Raw genomic sequence first — 19,959 nt, forward strand, 5'->3', positions numbered from 1 at the left:
TACTGACAATCACTCACACACACACACACACACACACACACACACACACACACACACACATATATATATATATATATATATATATATATATATATATATATATATATATATATATATATATATATATATATATATATATATATATATATATATACACACACACACACACACAGTTTACACTTGATGTTTAACTTTGGAAATAGGTTTTTACATTGGCTATGTAATCTTGTGCTGTCTACAATGATATCCAGTTAGGCTCAGGAATAGGAAAGGTAATAAAATGTGTCCAGAAATACAGTATTAAGTATTACTAGCTGTTTGCTATTTGCTGAAGATTTATAATGGTAAATATCCTCTACAATTTACTCTTAAATTCTTTGTTTTGATATTTCCCATCCTTCCTTTTATCTTCCGTCTTGTCCTCTTTTATTTTTTTCTTTCTCCTAGATGGCTGTACTGGACTGACTGGGGTGACACAGCATATATAGGCAGAGTTGGCATGGATGGAAGCAATATCAGTGCCATTATCACAACCAAGCTGGAGTGGCCCAATGCTCTGACTATAGACTACACCACCAACAAGATCTTTTTTGCTGATTCCCACCTTAACTTTCTGGAGTGAGTCCATATTGAGTTGCCATTAAATGGGGCTCTGAATTCCTAAAGTTATTTCTGTATAATAGTACCAGTAGGACTTACAACGTGTATTAACCCTCCACTGTATCAACCTTAAGCTTTGCAGACATGGACGGCCAGAACCGACACCGGGCCATTGCTGGTACACTTCCCCATGTCTTCGCTGTTTCCCTGTTTGAGGACTGGGTTTACTGGACAGACTGGAACACACACACAGTGGAGAAGGCTCACAAGTACACTGGCGAACAGCGCACAATCATGGGCAACAACACGCATCGGCCATATGACATTCACGTCTACCACCCCTACAGGCAGCCTCGCAGTATGTACATTTGAACTGTGGATGCTTATATTCTTATTGTCTCAATGGACTGCAGCTCAGAATAGATCAATATGTTGTTTTTAATTGATTTATTTTCCAGGTGAAAACCCCTGCTCCTCCCATCACCTGACCTGCAGTCACTTATGTCTAATTGGCCCTGGTGGGCAGCAAGCTTCCTGCCAGTGTCCAGATCACTTCATTGGCCTCTCTGTGGGCTTCAAGATCCAGTGTGTTGCTGACTGCTCCAGCACCCAGTTCCGCTGTGGAGACAATGAGAAGTCAGTCCGATATAAAATCACTTGTGTTCCCATTCCACTGTCCTCACAACTCCATTCATTAAGCCAGTCTCAATGTTCTTTCACACTAAACTCTATCCAAAGTAAAAACAAATTACGAAAATTAATGGGATTATTTTCAGAGCTTTATATATTGGGGGATTTTCCATAAAACCCTGTGAATCAATGGATTAATTGCTTTGTAAAAATAAAATAAAAATACATAAATAAATTCACATTCAATTATAAGATTATACTGTCATTGCATTTCAGACAAACATTTCCAATATTGAAAAGCAGGCTATACTGATCACAGGTTGCTAATTTCTATTGGTGTTTATTGCAGATTGTTGTGCAACAAATAAGGCTTAAGAAAGACATAATTGAGAATTTCCTGATTGCTTTCAACTGTTAGATTTATTGTGATTATTTTATAATCGCGAACAACACAATACTCTTTACTTTGGATCTTTTTAAGCAAAGTCTGCGGTACTCCTCTTAAATTAGTAAACCTTTACTGTTTTTTTTTGTTTTGAATCAACGCTGTAGGGAAACAGGATGTGAACATTGTAGGTTATAAAGATTTACATTTCAGGGTTAGTAGTACATTTGTAAGAGAACAGGTAACACATGGTTAGTTGCGTTAAGTTATATGCATTATCCAGATACATTTTTTCGATGTGGAAAGTATTACTGACACAAGGTTATTTATATCTTTTTGGTTTATTGACAACATATCAGACCCCATGTCAGGGGTAGAATGACAAAGTCCTGGACTTATTTCTACGAGATGGACATTCATTGTCTGTCATTAAGATATACAGTATTAGAAATTAAGAGCTAAAGAACTAGAAAACTGAATCATATGAACAAACAATTGAAAAAGCAAACAAGGTAAAAAGTATCAAATGCAGAACTAGAGGATAGATTAAGCTAACCTGTTCCTGCTCTCTATTGTCCTTAGGTGTGTTCCTATATGGTGGAAGTGTGACGGCCAGTCAGATTGCGGAGATGGCTCAGATGAACCTCAGACCTGCCCACCACGATATTGCCCCATTGGCCAGTTCCAGTGTCAAGATGGCAACTGTACCTACTCTGGCGTCATTTGTGACGGCCACTCGGACTGCCCCGACAGTTCAGACGAGGACGCGGCTCTCTGCAGTATGAAAATTAACACAGTTACAGTAATTAACTGCAACAGTGTAGAAAATCAGATAGGGATGTTGTTCACACTTGCAGCATAGAAAAACTTCAGCTTGGATTTTGCTTATGAAGTACTGAAGAATACTACATTTACTGGTAGAAATTCAGGCCTTGACGAGACTTTGACTCAGGAGAAGCCGTCACACTTAAGAATGAGTTCAGGCAAATGGTTCAGTTTTCAAACACTGGTCAAGCTGTAGTCTGTCCCTGTAGGTGACCACCGATGCCAGGAAAACCAGTTCCAGTGTAAAAACAAGAAGTGCATCCCTGTGTCCTGGCACTGCGACGGCGTGAATGACTGTTCTGATGGAAGCGACGAGGACACAGAGACTTGTTCCCAGAGGACCTGCCGACCGGGACAGTTCCAGTGTGCCAACGGGCGCTGTCTGCCGTCAAGCTATGTTTGTGATGCCCAGGACGACTGTGGGGATGCATCTGATGAGCCATATGAAACCTGCAGTAAGTAGCACATTATGAGATGGCGGTTTTGGTAAATCGAACAAGAACATTATACCATACACCACACAAACTGATGATTTTATCCATATTGCTGAGTCAGGAGAGAGAAGTATGATGTCTTGTTTAGTGGCTGTGGCAGGAATTAAAGCTGTGCCATTCCTGATTTTCTTTCTGTGATGAGCACACAAAAGAAAGACATTGATGACAGCAGTGTGCTGTGGCAAAACAGAGCTGACTGTTTAATCAAGCATGGATTTATGTTTTTCAGTGATGTGTGTGTGTGTGTGTATATATATATATATATATATATATATATATATATATATATATATATATATATATATATATATATATATATATATATATATATATATATATATATACTGTGTATATATATATATACTGTGTATATATATATAATCGATGTAGAATCTTCCATGTCCCAAGAGGAATCTGAGTGAATTAATTATGTTGTATTGTGTTTTTCTGAATTTAAGAGGCACAAACTATTGATCTTTTACCCTCTCATCCTCTTCCTTCTGCTCTTACTCACTGTCTGTTTCTCACTTGTTTCCCATGTCTCATGTATCTCTGTCCAGTGGGTCCAGACTACAAGTGTGATGAGGACACTGAGTTCTCCTGCAAGACAAACTACCGCTGTATTCCTCAGTGGGCGCGCTGTGACGGCACCAATGACTGCATCGACAACAGCGACGAGCAAGGCTGCGGTCAGTGCTTGTGTGTCAGCAGATGTTTTACGTGACTGCACTGGTTGAGGAAAAACAAATTTAGCAATAAAATACTGTGTCTTACTGTACATGCTTTAAAAATCCTTCAGGAGTTTCATTAGGATGAACAGAGATCTTGTTTTTCAGCTAGAGCTCTGCGCTGTACTGTTGGAAACAGTAAACTGAAAATAACTGATTTTTCCCACAGTTGTATGCCATTAACACAGGATTATTGACATATTTTGAATAGGCAGGAAAAATGTCATCTGATGGTGGCTCACACCAAAACAAGTTAAAGAGAAAATAGTATGATGAAGACAAGCACAAAATGTTAGTGATGTAGGATCTAAACATACCATTTTGTCAGTCAGTTGTATGTACGTAATTGTGTTGTATGAACATATCTGGGGTTTTAAACATGGGGTCACTGAACTCTTGTTTTTCAAATGGACCGCATGTCCATTTCTGACTTTGTCTTCCAACAGAGGAGGTGACCTGTGATCCTCTGGGAGATTTCCGATGTGATAACCACCGCTGTGTCCCTATCCGCTGGCTGTGTGATGGCACCAACGACTGTGGTGACAGCTCAGATGAAAGGAACTGCCGTGAGTGTCATACTCCATATTTTTTTGCTTACTCTATCACAGACCAGCAGGAGTCGTTCGACCACCAGGGTTACAAAATTACATTTTTCTTCTGTTTAGCCATGTATTTTCGATTATAATTCAATCTACAAAAAAGCATTTACTAATATAATTTTCTTAATGCTGACCTAACCTTTCCGTTTTACTCATACTTACTTACCTGCCTGTGTAGGTTATGCTCGAACAGTAAGACCTCATTCTGATTGCATACTGAATATATTGTGTCTCTTTCTTATGGTGATTGTGGTCTATAGAGCCGAGGCCTTGCTCTGAAAGTGAGTTTCGATGTGACGACGCACAGTGCATCCCTGGAAACTGGGTGTGTGACCAGGACAACGACTGTGGGGACAACTCAGATGAACGGGACTGTGGTGAGCAGGCGCTGCACACAAACTCACTTCCTTGATATAGTCTCTGTCATAAACTTGTTACCATCCTGGCTCTCTTCCAGAGTTGCATACGTGCCGTCCAGGTTCTTTCCAGTGTGGCTCTGGTCACTGTATCCCTGCTGCTCTGCAGTGTGATGGTCGGCCTGATTGTCAGGACCTGTCAGATGAGACCAGCTGTCGTAAGTGCCTGGTCCCAACAGAGTTTACTGTGTGTGTGTGTGTGTGTGTGTGTTTGTGTGTGTGTGTGTGTGTGTGTGTGTGTGTGTGTGTGTGTGTGTGTGTGTGTGTGTGTGTGTGTGTGTGTGTGTGTGTGTGTGTGTGTGTGTGTGTGTGTGTGTGTGTGTGTGTGTGTGTGTGTGTGTGTGTGTGTGTGTGTGTGTGTGTGTGTGTGTGTGTGTGTGTGTGTGTGTGTGTGTGTGTGTGTGTGTGTCAGAGAAAATGTGCTACAGTAGGACACACAGCACAAGCAGTTAAAATGCAGACTAGAAGCACAGCAGCAGTTTAACCCAGTTATTCAAATTTAGTTTATTCAAAGTAACAGAGTAGCTTTACAAGATCTGAAGGACTGTTTCAATTGACAGTTAGGGTTAAATCTCTACCAGTGGCTTTTGTTTTCACATCCAGGCATTTGATCTAAATATGGTATGTTTAAACTGTGGACTTGGGATGCCCTGGTGGTCTATGGTTTAAGCTTGGCAATTTTCCCAATTCAAGTCTGGCAACGGACCTTTGCTGCATGTCTTTCCCATTTATTTTCTTCCCATTCTAAAGGCATTAAAGTTCTGTTGGTTTGGTTGCTCTGTGCACCCTTTGAGTGTCATACCCCAGATCTCAGAATTTAGTGAGTAAACGTTACCATAATCAAGAAGAATGGTGGCCACACTGAAATAAGATCAACAGGTTTCTCTAACTACTCCAGTGCAACTTACTCAGTGTTTACCAGTAGACCAGTTGTTGTACCGGGCAACTATTGGGTGTGACTGTTTGTATCTGAAGGAGAGTGGAGAGTGAAGGCTGAAAAATCATGGAGAGAGATAAACACCAATGTTGTCTGTCTGTAGATATTAGATGCTCTGTTAATAACCATTTTTTGTACCCCAACAGCTACTCGTTACCCTGGAGGACGTTGGTGCGCTCAGAACCAGTTCCAGTGTGCGAACCGTCTGTGTGTGAACCAGGGCTGGGTGTGTGATGGCTTTGATGACTGTGGGGATCGCTCTGACGAACAGCTCAGTTTATGCTGTGAGAACTATTTGGTTTATTGTGTATGACAGTCCTGTGAAAATTTCTCCCTGTGTGATGGACATAATCATTTATCCCTGACACACAATGCTAACCCTAATCTTAACTAATGAACTAATCTAAGGATTGATAACATATTTTGAGCATTTTCATGTTAGTAATTTGTTCTATGCATAGACAAGTAAATGCAAGCCGATTTTCTTTCCCATCTTCCTAAAATACTATAAAGTGATCAAAGAATCTGGAGCTCTGCAGCTGCGTCCCCCAGTTGAATCTACCTAATACTTAAGTCAACAAATGTGTACAGAGAACACTTGAATACGCTTACATGATTTAAAGTAGCAGTGTGTTTTTAATAATTTATACTCCCAGTGGTTGTTCTAAACTCGTGTGTGTGTGTGTGTGTGTGTGTGTGTGTGTGTGTGTGTGTGTGTGTGTGTGTGTGTGTGTGTGTGTGTGTGTGTGTGTGTGTGTGTGTGTGTGTGTGTGTGTGTGTGTGTGTGTGTGTGTGTGTGTGTGTGTGTGTGTGTGTGTGTGTGTGTGTGTGTGTGTGTGTGTGTGCGTGCGTGCCTAGTGAACGTCACCTGTGAGATGCCTTCCAGGTTCCGCTGTGCAAACGGCTACTGTATCTACTCCGGTCTGCTGTGCAACCAGAAGGACGACTGTGGAGACGGCAGTGACGAGAAGGAAGAACTCTGTATGACTCACACACATATGCTGCAATCTGTTTAGTTCATCAGGGCTATTGTGAATATAAACATTGCTCCTAAAACGTGCAGTATACTCGCCACTCCTGACCTGTCGAGCGACAGTGTGACGTCATGGGAGCGCCGTAACTATTTATACTCGCGTGTGGTGGTCGCAACACTAGTTGCAGTCTTCTCCTGAACAGAGGTGTCGCAACTGAGGAAAGGCTACCGACTTTGCTATTTCTACCAACTAGAAGAAGAAGAAAAAAGGCAGAACTGGCAGCAGCATTTTTATAAATTTTTTTTTATATATTCTTTATTGTATAATAGAGATACAATCAACGCACACTGTCTTTGTACATTTGTCAAAAAAAGTGTTGACAGCTTTGAGGTAGAAACAATATATACAGCAAAACAAATAAGGAAAACTGGCAGCAGCATTGACATCAATGTCAACAGTGGCTAAGATGATATTGGAGTCAATGGATGAGGAAGAACAGCTGCTTTTGAGCCTGCTTGCAAAGAAACAAAGAAAAAGAAGGTGGAATGTTCGTCCTTTGAATAACGCCAGACATAAATATGGTGAGTTCAATATCCTCATGAGGATGATAGACGAAGAGAAGCACTTTGAATACTTCAGAATGTATGCACAACGATTCAATGACCTGCTTCGTCGGATCAAGCCTTTCATTCACCATAAAATGACTCATCTTAACCCAGTAAGTTTACAAGAGAGAACTTGTCCATGCTTCCTGTTTCCACTTTGTCTTGCACCGCTGAAAAAAAAAAGTGGTGCATGATCTCTGCCGCGGCAGCAAGATCTACGTCATTTTGACGTCACATTGTTGCGCGACAGGTCGGGAACGGCGACTGTAAAAAAGGCCTTTACCCATTGCCAGTGCTACTTTTTGTATAACAGGTATTGTGTGTAACATCCTCTCTCACCAAATGGGTTTCTTAAATTCTCCGGAAGTGTGGAACTCAAATTTAATTAAAGCATTTTGGAGTACTGGTGTTCTCTTTTGCAGGGTGCAAATGTTTCACCAAAACAATTTTCTTCACAAGAACATTTTGCAGAGCCACCGTTGCTGCGTCGAGAGCTTAGTGCTGCCCAAGACAATTGAAAAGAAACGCAAACAACCCAGATCGATTTTTCTTTTTTTCTTTTTTTTTTTTTCTCATATCCCTGGATGTATGTGTGGTGTAGCCAGACCTTACTCCACAGTGCTGTGGAGATAGAGCTGGCAATGCGAGACTAGCTCTCAATTAACAAAAAGATGGTACAGAGGACAAATATACAGATACTGAGACACTGCTACACAAAGGTATCAAGCTAAACATATAAGAAAACTTGCTAAGATAAAACTTGATTTATACCGAGGGAAATTGCTGAACCTGTAGCTGGTATATACAGGCAAGAGCTGGACAACAAACTATGTTTTTAGATGCAAAATATTATTATGATATTATAAAAAAAGAAATTATTAAAACTTGTTTAAACACAAATCAGAGACGTTTGAGCGAGGCATAAAGATGTAAACACACGGAAACAAGCAGTAATGCAAACATAGCAAACATTTTTTTAAACAAATGCTGTTTTCTCCTATTTTAAAAGGTTCAGCAAATGCACCACCAATCATCAGTTTTTGGTATCCCCAAGGATTAGTTGTAATTGTAACATTACTAATGCCTCCTAAACCTTCCTCTCAAAGGCCAGTGAAATGGGAAATCCCAAAATGACATCAGCGTGTCTGCACAGGACACAAAGCCTGAAACATAGAATATAGGGATAAGGAAATAGTCTGTTTAATGGAATTGTTACGCAGTCAGCTTAAACGTCAATCAGAGCAAATTATTTTGAGAGGAGATTAAATAGGTTCAGAGAGGAGATGGACATTGGCTAGCTCATCTAAAGCCATTTGTTGTTAGGGAGGAGATGGTGAAGGTATACCGAGAGGACACTGTGGAGAAACCTTAAGTGATTAACTGTTTTGTTCACCAGCCACTTTTTTAGTTTTTTAACTGGCAAGTGTAACTGCATGTGAAAAAATAATACAAGATCTACAAGTATATCTCAAGCATGTTTATTTCATAAGGTAAAGTCTTAAGGAAAATACTAACATTCTCTCTTTCTCTCTCATGCACACACCGCACACTCGCACCCACACACGAACCATGAAGTTACATTTAGCCTAATGATTTGGGCAGATTAAACAAAAAACATTCCTCCACCCATCCTCATCCCCAGTCCCACTTCCATTCTAATCTTTCACTGGTTCATCTTTTACCATCTTCATCATCATCCCTTACTTTATCAGATCGTACTTGAACAGGTGCTACACCAAAAAGAAGAGAAACTATCATTACATTGGGCAGTGGCATTACAACATAAAGTCCAACTCCAGACACATTTTGAAGAATGTAAACTACTCTGTTATGATCAGTATTTTTTTTTTTATTTTATATGGTTTACCCACATAAAAAGTAAAATAAAAGTCTGAAATGGGCTGGAAGCACATCTACCCTTTCTCCCTCATTAAGAAATTCTGGATCTGGCCTGGCCCCGTCCCATCCACCTTGCTCATTCTCGCACTTGGTTGAGACTCGTTCGGTGACTACATTCTAGCATCTACCTAAGGTTGACCGGCAAAAGATCAGTACGTGTCTAGATGATTAGAAACATTGGAGATTCAGCTATGGCTTACGCTGAGTTCAGACAGGAGGAGCTGGGATGGCTGTCTTGCATTGCCCCGTGACATGGCCACCTTCACTGGCAGCCTGCTTGTGGAGCTCCGCAAGCTCGCAGTCTGCAACTTTAGTAAGGGCGTCCTGTCTGACATTTGACGCGCGTTGACAACATAACGAACAGAAATTGTCAGGCTTGTCTTGTCGTAAGCTAACCAATGAAGGTGTGTGTCTCCTCTAAATGTGTCCGAGTGAAGCAGTATGCTGCTTTTATTTACCCGCCACTGTGGCTGGTAGGTTTGGCAAATTCACCAGTTCACTAATTTCCATCCCTATTAGTGAATAAAGTATGTTGCTATGTTAGACTATATGTCTGCATTTGAGTACTTGCTTGTGTGGGAGCTTGCCTGTATATGTGCCTGCTTGGGTGTTTTTAAATCTAAGTGTGGGCAGTCCACTAATTTCCACACATTTTTTTCATCTTTGTTGGTATTTAGACAGTTGGGGAGTGAAGAGCGAAACTGTAGAGAAAGCTCTGAATTTAGACTAGTGGAGGTGGACATGTTTCCACAGATGGGTTGTATACCCTCTCAACCTTCCCTGTGTTCTTGTGTTGATGACTCATTCTAACTGTGTCCTTCTCAGGCCGCGAGCCCACTCTGCCGCCCTGCACACTTGAAGAGTTTAAATGCACCAACGGACACTGTGTGGCCCTGCCATACGTGTGTGACCACAATGACAACTGTGGGGACCGCACCGATGAATTAGGCTGCAGTAAGTAGCATGACAAAACACTCATTCACTCACGGGAGATATCCTTTTTTAATGTCAGTTTAAAGTCGATTATTAAATGTTGCTATTAAACATGTTAAAGCAGAAAACATAATTATTGCTACATTATGTATACAGATAATAGCAGATCATAAGTCAAGACTACAGCAGCGTATGGCATTAACCAAAAAAAGGGATTGTATAATAAGAAAAATATGTCATTATTATGATAATATGAACATGGGGTCTTGTAAGGAAGCACATTGCATTATCCAAGTAAAAAGAAATTTATATATAGTGACTTTTATATTGTGTAATGTTGACTTATCCATCCATTTTCCGCTTCTCCAGGGCGGCAGCCCAATTATGACTTTGCTTCTCATAATTACAGTATGAGATACGAATCTTGTAATTACCAGAAAAAAAATCCTATTATTTATCTAAAAATGTCATTGTGACCTGGATTATAGTCAACAGTTGAATTATTCTGGCCATGTAAACAAAGCCATTGTTGGATTTCATCAGAAGTAAGCAGCTCTTAACATTAGAAAAAAATCTGTTTTATATGTGTCTAAGCTGTGCTTTGTGTTGTCTGGCTCCAGATTTTGGCCACAATCGCAACTGTGAAGAGAAGCTGTGCCAGCACGAGTGCACCAACCTGAACGGCACCGGCTTCATCTGCTCCTGCAGGCCCGGATACAGAGTGGACCCAGACAGCACCTACACCTGCCTGGGTACACAGACACACTCTTTGGGGGCCTGCTCCTCCTTTTATTTAACTTGCACAAATATGACTGCACACGGTTGAACATAAAAATTCCACTAAAAAGATTCAATAAAGTATCATCATTTCAAGTAAAGATCTTTTGGTAAAACCGTTAAAAAAAAAAAAACTGAATTCTTTCTCGCAACCTCTTCTCTCTCTTACAGACATCAACGAGTGTGAGGTGTACGGCACCTGTCCTCAGGTCTGTAAAAACACCAAGGGCGGCTACGACTGTGAGTGTGCTCCTGGCTACCGGAAAGTGGGCAATGGTAACATGTGCGAGGCTAAGGGTGAGAACAAACTTTTTGTGAGCCTGGGTTTAGACAAGAGCAACATACAAAAACTTCACTTGGATATAATAAAGAGTCATAAGGCAGATATAAGTTGTATCTGCTATCTCTGAATATTTTTAAGAATGCCCAAAACAGTGTTAAGTGTAAATTTCTGTCTCACTCAGGAGCAACTCCCCTGCTGCTTCTACCAGAGAACATTCGTATCCGCAGGTTCAACCTGCAGACGGAAGCCTACCACGACTTCCTCCAGGAAGAGGAGCACATTATGGCTCTGGACTACGACTGGGACCACAACAACACTGGATTCAGTAGGTCACATGCAGATCAATTTTAGATACTACATGAAATGCAGTAATGACAAATCATCAATCAGAGGTACTTATTTTATGATGTATTGTGTTTTGTCAGGTATGGTGTATTTCACTGTAGCTGGTAAGGACTCTGTACCAGGTGCCATAAAGAGAGCATACATACCTTCAGTGGATGATGGCAGTAACAACATCGGTGCTGCTGTTGACCTCGGCATCAAATACATCACCAGACCAGATGGCATCGCCGTGGACTGGGTGGGCAGGTGCGTTTAACTTTTCTGAACTAACCTGATTCACATTCCTGCAGTACTCTGGTCCCTTTAACTGTCTTGATTTGATTGATAAAGAATCTTGTCAGAAAGAAATATACAGCTTCTCGATAGAAAGTTTGCATGTGTCATTATGTGTCAGCATATTTTGTGAATAGTTTCGTAATTCTTTGGCCTGTAGAAACCTTTACTGGGCAGACTCCAGTTTGAAGAGGTTAGAGGTGACTATGTTGGACGGACGCTACAGGAAGCAACTAGTCAAAACTGAGCTGGGCCACCCATCTGCTGTGGCCGTCAACCCACGACTGGGGTGAGACAGAGAGAGCTACCACACCTGACTTTAAGGAACTATTTTACAGATTGTCTATCTATTGTCTATATTATTTTCCCTACTGTCTGTAGGGAAAATGTTTATTCAATGTCAAGCAGATAATATTGATTTGTGTCACTTTATGTTGCTCAATTTATCCATTTTTTACCTGGTTTAATTAGTTGGAAAATGATTAGTAGAAGGATTGAACATTGAAATATTTGTGGAATCTTTCTAGAGAATCTTGCTGTTATGTTGTATTTATCTGTCATGGAAAACCTAAAAGGAAGGCACTTTAACGCACCATATCTCAGAGCCCAGAACTCTTAATCTCTGCTACGTTTCTGCAGGATGTTGTACTGGGCAGACCGTGGGGATGCAGCCAAGATCGAGTGCTCTTGGCTGGACGGTCAGGAGAGGAAAGTCCTGGTGGCCGATGGCCTGGGTTGGCCCACTGGTCTGTCAATCGACTTCACCAACGATGACAGAATCTACTGGTCTGACTCCAAGGAAAACCACATAGAGTCTGTTCTGCCTTCAGGAGACGGCCGTAGAACTGCCGTCTACATAGGTGAGGATTACAAAGGACAATCATGAAAGAAGACTGAGATGAGATGTTAAATGTGAGACTGTAAATTAAATTTAAAAAAATCTCTAAAGGAGAACATTTTCATATGATGTTAGTTTTCAGAAATTTCAGTAATTCTCAAGAACCCTCATCATCCATCCATATTCCATACATTCAGTATCCATCTCCATCACTGGTGTTGAGTGAAATTGTTCAAACGTTTTGTTGCACCTTGTCTAGATGTGAGAAACCCCTTCAGTGTGAGCGTGTTCGAGGACCACGTTTATTGGGGTACTCAGGAGAAAGGAGAGGTGTTCCGGCAGGACAAGTTTGGCCGCAGAGCCAAGACCAAGCTGCTGACTGCCGGGCCGTGGCTGACCCAGATCTCTGTGTACCAGCAGCAGAGATACAACTCCATAGCTAGTAAGCTGCACTCACATATTCAAACACAGTAACACATACTGTACTGTAAGCATGAGTCTAATGTGCATGTGGGGTTTTCTTTTTTGTTTACAGTATATATCACTCTAATTGAATTTTTTGTTTTGCATCTTGTTTTATCTGTGGATTATTTTGTATTAGTAGATTATTAATTATTTATTTTACTAACTGCTGTTTTATTGTTGACTGATATAGTATGTTAGTATTCCATTAGACACATCCAGGGATTTAATGCACAGGAAGAATTGCGCTTTTTATCAGCAATCTGCAAGAAAGAAAAAATGTTACTACAGGAAGTCAACTGTGATTGAGAGAAAGTTCAGTGAAAAAGTCATCACAGTAATGGCCCCATCAATAAAGAAGGGAAATAGCAAAATCCTGCTTGCAGCAATCATGTCAAATTCAAAAATACACAACTTCAGCCTTTTCAGATTACCATCATAAAATATGTGAGTCATGCACTTAACCTTGTTGAAATGAAATAATCAAAGCACCTTTCCTTGTCTCTGTAGTGAAGAATCCGTGTAAGGGAACCTGCAGCCACCTGTGTTTGCTCCGGCCGGGAGGTTACACCTGCGCCTGCCCCCAGGGCACCAGCTTCATCCCCGGCAGCAACACTGAATGTGATGCCGGTAAGAGAAAGACCAATTGATTTCCCTCAGTATGTGACCTAAAAACATGGGGCATCATGTATTGAAGTTGCAGAAATGAATCTCAATTGCAGCAATATTGATAAAATGACGGCAGAGATTCAATAGAGTTGAGAAATGCCAAGTAGGAGGTAACATGAAGCAAAATACCAATAATATGACAATAATACATGCCATTTAGTGTGTTTGGCTTGAGAGGGAGCATAATTCTTTCTTTTGGCTAGGAAAGTGTTTTAATTACACTGGACACAGATAAAGAGGACGTTTTATAAAGTCATGAATCTGTAGTTTGCCTAAAATTCTATTACATTCCCTTTGATGTTGAAATTATATCATTTGTTCTGCCATGTGGGGCAGTAGAGGTTCCTTTCAATGTTATGATCGTTGTTAATATAAATGATTTTAGGGTTTGATCCACCGCCCACCATGCCCCCACCATGTCAGTGTCAAAATGGAGGTACTTGCTACTTTGATGACAACAAGGCTCTTTGCAAGTAAGAAATATTTCAGTCTTTACAACCAGGAATTAAAAAATCCATCAAAAATATACTCATACACAATATAATACAAATAAAACAAACTAATAAAAATGGATGCACAGATAAATACACTGCACAGTGATTAAGTACTGTAAATGAGCACAGTGTTTTGAAATGTTACAATTCTAAAGTTTGTATTTTGTTTCACAGATGTACTCCAGACTGGACGGGAGAATACTGCCAGACAAACATATACAACGTGGTCGCATCCTCAAGTATATTTGATGTTAAAGCCAAAAATATAACATTACAACATTCGAACTTTGAACTTTATCTCGTTATTAATACGTTGCCTTTTGCTCCCCCCCCTCCTCTGTCCATGTCCCTCCACCTAGTTGGAATAGCGATTGGGGTGACGGTGGTGATTGTGGCTCTGCTGGGAGCTCTGGTCTATGCTGCCAAGAAGAAGTCTAACCTGCTGGAGAGAGTATGGAGCAACCTGCCCAGTATGCCCAGTATGCCATCCATGCCCAACCTGCCAAGCTTCAGGTGAGATGGAGCCAAAAGAGAAAACATACAAGAGATGGTTCTTTCTTTTTTTTATATCTGAAATGTTTATTTTACCTTAATGACATGTCCACAGTTTTCATCTTCTACTACAAAACAAGACTAGATATAAAACTTCTGAAATTGTGTTACTTTAAAGGAAGCTAAAATTGTATTATTGTTATTAATAATATGCTTTCAATTGAGTAGTAGGTTTACTAATAGGTTTTCTGTTTTACTGTGAGGGTATGTTAGTAAGTTGTGTACAGCATCATGTTACACCTGAATCATTCATGTGTCTTGATGATTTTCAGAAATGGTTCATCTCCAAATGCATCAACAACAGAGGAGAATCAAGTAAGGGGGGATTTTGAAGCCGTAAGTAGCAAAGCAAAACAGCCATTCATGAGGGGTGTCATTAACACTTTATCAATACTTCTACTCTTATTGATACTCCTTATTGGTTCTTTTTTATTGCCAAAAACATTTTAATAAAAACGTCTTAACAGGATTAGGATTTATTTATATTTTAAATGTAACAAGGTAGTGATTTTAGAGCAGCAGCAACATTTTCAACAGCAAAGTCGCTATATAAACTTAATAACTTCCTGGACACAAATCGATAAATCTACATTTTCCTGAGGTTTGAACAATGTGTGAATTTTAAAAATGAATGTGAATGAATCAACCACTATCACTCATTGATCCTGTCCTCTGACATCCTCTCTCTGTACTAATGTGGATATAGGGAGGAGGGGCTTGATGTGATTGGGGGCTGCCATCAGCCAGAATCATTTAGAACTGGTTCCAATACAGACCCAGGTTTTGGGAGGCATCCCTATTCATTATAAAAGCAAATCTTTCATATGACTGCTAGGCATCAACTCGTCAGATAAACAAAGAACTATTCTAGCTATTGCGTTGTTTTGTCGTCTGTTTTCAGGTTCCCTGTATGTCTGTGTCCATGGCGGAAACAGACGGGAAGAGTTTTGAGAACCCAGCATATGAAGTTGGGGAACCAGCTGCTGCCACAAGCATGGTGGCAGCCACCTCCGCTCCTGATGGAACAAGCGAGGTAGATAAACAGAAATGACTTACAGCTCGCCTGTACAGTTCATTGATTCTGCTCTCCCCTTCTTTTGCTTAGTGGCTGCATATATATGACATACTACATGGCAACCGTTTTAAATGATATGCCAAAAGGCAATATTGTCATGACCACACTTTTCCCTTATGGATCTTTTCCCTGCTGCAATGTCCAAATTAATTTTGATAATTTTGATACAAACATGCTGTAATTCTTGTATCTGTTGTTTTTTGTTTGTTTTTTTATCACTCACCAAATGACATAAAGCAAAAAAATGACATTGTGCTCCAATGCAGCGCCTCACTTGTTTTAGATTTTGATATATTTGGATTAGCTCAGTCTTGTGATCCTGTGTTTCCTTCCTCAGGAGAACATTAGGAATCCTTTGTATGCGGAAGAAGTTCAAGTTGTGGACGAACCCACAAGAAGTGCAGACAAACTTGCCACTGTCAACAAGGTCGGTTTCACATTCATCACCAATTTGATTTAACGCCAAATGATTTACATATATAATAACTCAAATATTAAACCACACTGAAGACATTGCAGCGAGAGAAATATCTGTTATTACATAATACATCTTATTGTTTCATGTGTCATTAATCATTTTCTACATGTCAGGTCTTCAGTTCTTACTGACTAAAGTTACTACTGAGTTTTATTTTGTTGTGTGATGATCCTCAACTAGTTTAATATTGCTTTAAACCATTTTGAATTTGTCTACCTTGTGGCCATTTTAGGATCCTTTTGAGAACCCAGCACGCGGCTCAGACATAGAAGATGTCGACGTCTCTTCTACACAACCAGCGGCTTCGAGCACACAGGTAGCCATGGAGACGCCTGTCAAAATGTTCAACAACGTTTACTGCTCAATATCTGAAAACATTGATAATTACATCCTTTGAATGTTTTGAAATTTGCAGCCGAAGGTCTGAAATACAATATCTAACTGGACAGTCTTGTTAAGAGTAGATTGAGGGCAGTGAAATCTTTGTGTGTGTGCTTGTATATATTCTCAGTTATTGAAGCATTTTATTTCTCCTTTTTCTAGACGTTTGAACCCATTGGGGACGACAGTTTTGTGACTTTCAAAAACCCCACATACATGGTGAGTCCAGAATGACATAAAGCTCAGACTGAATGTGTCAGAGGGAAAACAAGGGATATAAACGGGCCGCATTCAGTGTCTCAAAAACCTGTCCATCACTCCGGATTTGCTAGATTTTATTTTGACATACACAGCTGTAAACGTTCTGCACATTATTGCCGTCTTAAAATGTATATATATTTTTTTTTTTTTACTTTAATTTGACAACTTTGTACTGACAGTCTTAGCAAGTCACAGATTCACAGACAATTCACAGGATACATTGTCATTTTTGTAAATTATGTAACAGTGAGTCTGACTATTAACAAAATTCTTGAAAAACCAAGAATGATTTCATTTTATGTTTAAATATTTTATATGACATGTATGTATATGACATAAACCAGCTTGGACACAATGTATTGGTGGCATTTTTAGTAATTGTGATCTTCCAACAGGACCACACACCAGATTCTAACATTTGATGTGACCTCTACATCAGAGATTAGACTGGACCACGTTTCAGGACTGAAACCTCAACACCACAACTCAACAAGCAGAGCATTGCGAACACTGACAGATCCAGAACAAATCAACCAAGACAGTTTGACACCTTTTGTATAGATATGCATTTGGAGGGATTTACATGCTTAACTTTAATTTCTATAACTGTTTGTGTAAAAGAAATGACAGACATGATTTAATGTAACTAATATGAGATTCATTCAATAAGTGAACATTTGGATTGTGAGAAAGTTGAATATTAAAACTGCTGTTATCATCAGAGTAAATTTGTGTTTTTATTGCATTTTAAGCACTTTAGATAAAGCCCCTGATACTGAACATTATTACAATCTCTCCCTCTTGTACCTTTTTTATATGACAGAAGTGCACATATCACAGAAGGATCTGTCACTACGACAAGGCTGAGTCTCACTGTTGTTATCCACTCGCTCATCACAGATAAGACTGATCCCCAGCTCTATCTGACCCACTGAGCTAATATGAAATGCTTTCTCATCATCCATTTAATAACAGAGAGCCACAATTTGAGGCCGTGATCACAGGGCAACAGTAATGACTCTGCTCCTCTCCCACTGTCACCAATGTCTGAACACATCAAGGTCTCTTTGAGCTTGCAACAACTAGGCCAACCAGATGAGCAAAGGGACAAAAGAAAAGTGAAAAAGACCGATACGTAGGAATGTATAGGGAGCTGCGATCTGTGTGTTTCTATGATGTGGTCCGTGATGATTTGTAGTCCATGTTGCATTCTGCCTGCCCTCCACAAGGCATCTCTGACCGTCAGCCAAAACATGCACTTTACTGCTCACTGAGACACAGACATGAGGGGGGGGATGAATAGCAATAGATGGATTTGAGGGGGGCGGACCAAAGAGACACGCTGCTTGCAGCATGTGTGCACACTGTGCTGCCTTCATGAGCAGTCAGAGTACAAACACTCAGTTCTCATGAAAGCTCTAACAAAGAATTCCATGATTTCCAGAAGGGAAAATTCAGGAAGTTGTTTTATTGTTTTTCAGTCAAGGTGGGTTATGTGTGTCGATAGGAAGGGTTAGGGCAAATAGAATTTTATTTTTATACAGAATATGTAATAAAAGTAAGGAGGAACATTTTCTTTATCATATGTAATTGGTCAGGTTATAGTTTGTATGGAAGCCCATTTCTGCCAGGAAAAGAAAAGTCAGATTAAAAATGATGGCAAAAGTCATGGCAAGTCAAATGATAAATCAAAATTATGAGATGCTAAGTTATAATACAACAATAAGTTTGACTTTCTTTAAAATCTAAATTATGACGCACTGTCAAATTTTGACTTGATTATTTTCACTTAGCCTATATGTATAAATTTGTCATTCTTTACATCTATTTTTTCCTTTCCTGGCAGATATAGTCTTCCATATAGGTTTTGCATTTTGTTCAAATCTTAGCTCTAAAAAAATAATTTACTAAACAACTTGAAACCAATTGAAACTAAAAGTCAGCAGTGAGTGGTGCTATGACTGGGTTAACATGTTAGGCCCACTGGAAAAAAAAAAAAGAAGCTGTTTGACCCATTTTGACATCCAACCCCGTTACTCCCAGTTCACACAATTGTTTAAGAATACCCACCAAGTGAAGACAGTATAACTAAAAAGTAAGTGTCCACCAACATCAAACTTGACAGGAGGGGAACAAGATGAAAATAATAATGCAGAACACGCCTTGACTTATTTTAGACGTCCGAAGGTCGAGTTACAATCTGGGGTGATGGCACTTTTGCGGTGGCTGCCCGAGACTTTGGAACAGGTTACCCCTTGACATAATTACAGACGTAGCTATTTTTTAATCTAACCTTAAAAACCTATTTATTTCGAATGGCGTTTTATTAGCACTGTGACATTTTCCTTTCTTCCTCCTGCATGTACCTACTGTATGTTATGTTTTATTCTTGTTCCTTGATGCAAAGCACTTTGGATACTTGCTGGTTGCCGTAAAGGGCTATATAAATAAATGTTGTTTGACTGTACTTTAGTGCTGCATATTTTATCCGCCTCATGTTTCATCTAGCATTAAGCATTAGTCATGAGTCTATTTTTTCATCTGTGAATCTTGGAAGATGGAGATTACGAGAAGCACCTGAAGGCAGCACAGACAGAGCGTGAGGGCGAGAGCAAACTGACTGACAACGGGGGAAGGGGCGGCTCATTGAGCGATAGACTGGATGGAGCGGAGAAATAAAACCAGTTAGCTGAAGACGAAGTGAAAAGACAGAAAGAAGAAAGAGAAAACACGCTCGTGTTATAATCAGAGGCTGTGTCGCACGCTGAGCTGAGAGGAGCCACAACAAGGTAAGGATGCTTTCTAACGTGCACTGCCTGAACTCTGTACAGCTCTTTACCTCTGTTCATGTGTGTCTGACAAAGAGAAATAATTAAAAATCTTAATTTGCACAAATGTAGATTAGGCAAATACAAAACCTCGTTCTGTTTTTGCGTTATTTGGGCTTTTAATAAATCGAGCTTTCCAAACACATTTCTGAGTAAAATGTGGACGCCTGCCTGTGCTGCATGTTAATGAGGGGTGTACATCACCTGTGATTGATTGC

At 39.9% G+C, this 19,959-nt stretch overlaps 2 protein-coding genes across 3 annotated transcripts in view; both read left to right on the plus strand.

Annotated features, from left to right (window-relative positions):
- The window catches only part of lrp2b (low density lipoprotein receptor-related protein 2b), a 48,973-nt gene extending 31,337 nt beyond the window's left edge, over positions 1 to 17,636 (plus strand). Inside the window, exons 52-80 of the mRNA XM_028568559.1 lie at positions 448 to 618; positions 735 to 958; positions 1,059 to 1,236; positions 2,198 to 2,394; positions 2,650 to 2,895; positions 3,495 to 3,623; positions 4,109 to 4,228; positions 4,522 to 4,638; positions 4,719 to 4,835; positions 5,761 to 5,898; positions 6,473 to 6,595; positions 9,918 to 10,046; positions 10,646 to 10,777; positions 10,974 to 11,099; positions 11,267 to 11,410; positions 11,511 to 11,676; positions 11,864 to 11,992; positions 12,343 to 12,563; positions 12,801 to 12,983; positions 13,514 to 13,633; positions 14,058 to 14,145; positions 14,341 to 14,405; positions 14,526 to 14,679; positions 14,991 to 15,033; positions 15,620 to 15,751; positions 16,131 to 16,220; positions 16,504 to 16,587; positions 16,815 to 16,871; positions 17,309 to 17,636. Of these exons, the coding sequence (XP_028424360.1) occupies positions 448 to 618; positions 735 to 958; positions 1,059 to 1,236; positions 2,198 to 2,394; positions 2,650 to 2,895; positions 3,495 to 3,623; positions 4,109 to 4,228; positions 4,522 to 4,638; positions 4,719 to 4,835; positions 5,761 to 5,898; positions 6,473 to 6,595; positions 9,918 to 10,046; positions 10,646 to 10,777; positions 10,974 to 11,099; positions 11,267 to 11,410; positions 11,511 to 11,676; positions 11,864 to 11,992; positions 12,343 to 12,563; positions 12,801 to 12,983; positions 13,514 to 13,633; positions 14,058 to 14,145; positions 14,341 to 14,405; positions 14,526 to 14,679; positions 14,991 to 15,033; positions 15,620 to 15,751; positions 16,131 to 16,220; positions 16,504 to 16,587; positions 16,815 to 16,871; positions 17,309 to 17,335 (3,850 nt within the window). The 3' untranslated portion in view covers positions 17,336 to 17,636. The remainder of the gene's footprint in view (positions 1 to 447; positions 619 to 734; positions 959 to 1,058; positions 1,237 to 2,197; positions 2,395 to 2,649; positions 2,896 to 3,494; positions 3,624 to 4,108; positions 4,229 to 4,521; positions 4,639 to 4,718; positions 4,836 to 5,760; positions 5,899 to 6,472; positions 6,596 to 9,917; positions 10,047 to 10,645; positions 10,778 to 10,973; positions 11,100 to 11,266; positions 11,411 to 11,510; positions 11,677 to 11,863; positions 11,993 to 12,342; positions 12,564 to 12,800; positions 12,984 to 13,513; positions 13,634 to 14,057; positions 14,146 to 14,340; positions 14,406 to 14,525; positions 14,680 to 14,990; positions 15,034 to 15,619; positions 15,752 to 16,130; positions 16,221 to 16,503; positions 16,588 to 16,814; positions 16,872 to 17,308) is intronic.
- Positions 17,637 to 19,080: 1,444 nt separating this feature from the next.
- Positions 19,081 to 19,959, plus strand: part of LOC114547881 (MAGUK p55 subfamily member 3) — a 31,198-nt gene continuing 30,319 nt past the window's right edge. For both annotated transcript variants that reach the window (XM_028567390.1, XM_028567389.1), the window contains exons 1-2: positions 19,081 to 19,160; positions 19,471 to 19,702. The gene's annotated coding sequence lies outside the window, so the exon portion shown is untranslated. The remainder of the gene's footprint in view (positions 19,161 to 19,470; positions 19,703 to 19,959) is intronic.

Source organism: Perca flavescens, chromosome 21 (genome assembly GCF_004354835.1).
Source record: "Perca flavescens isolate YP-PL-M2 chromosome 21, PFLA_1.0, whole genome shotgun sequence".
Classification (NCBI taxonomy): domain Eukaryota; kingdom Metazoa; phylum Chordata; class Actinopteri; order Perciformes; family Percidae; genus Perca; species Perca flavescens.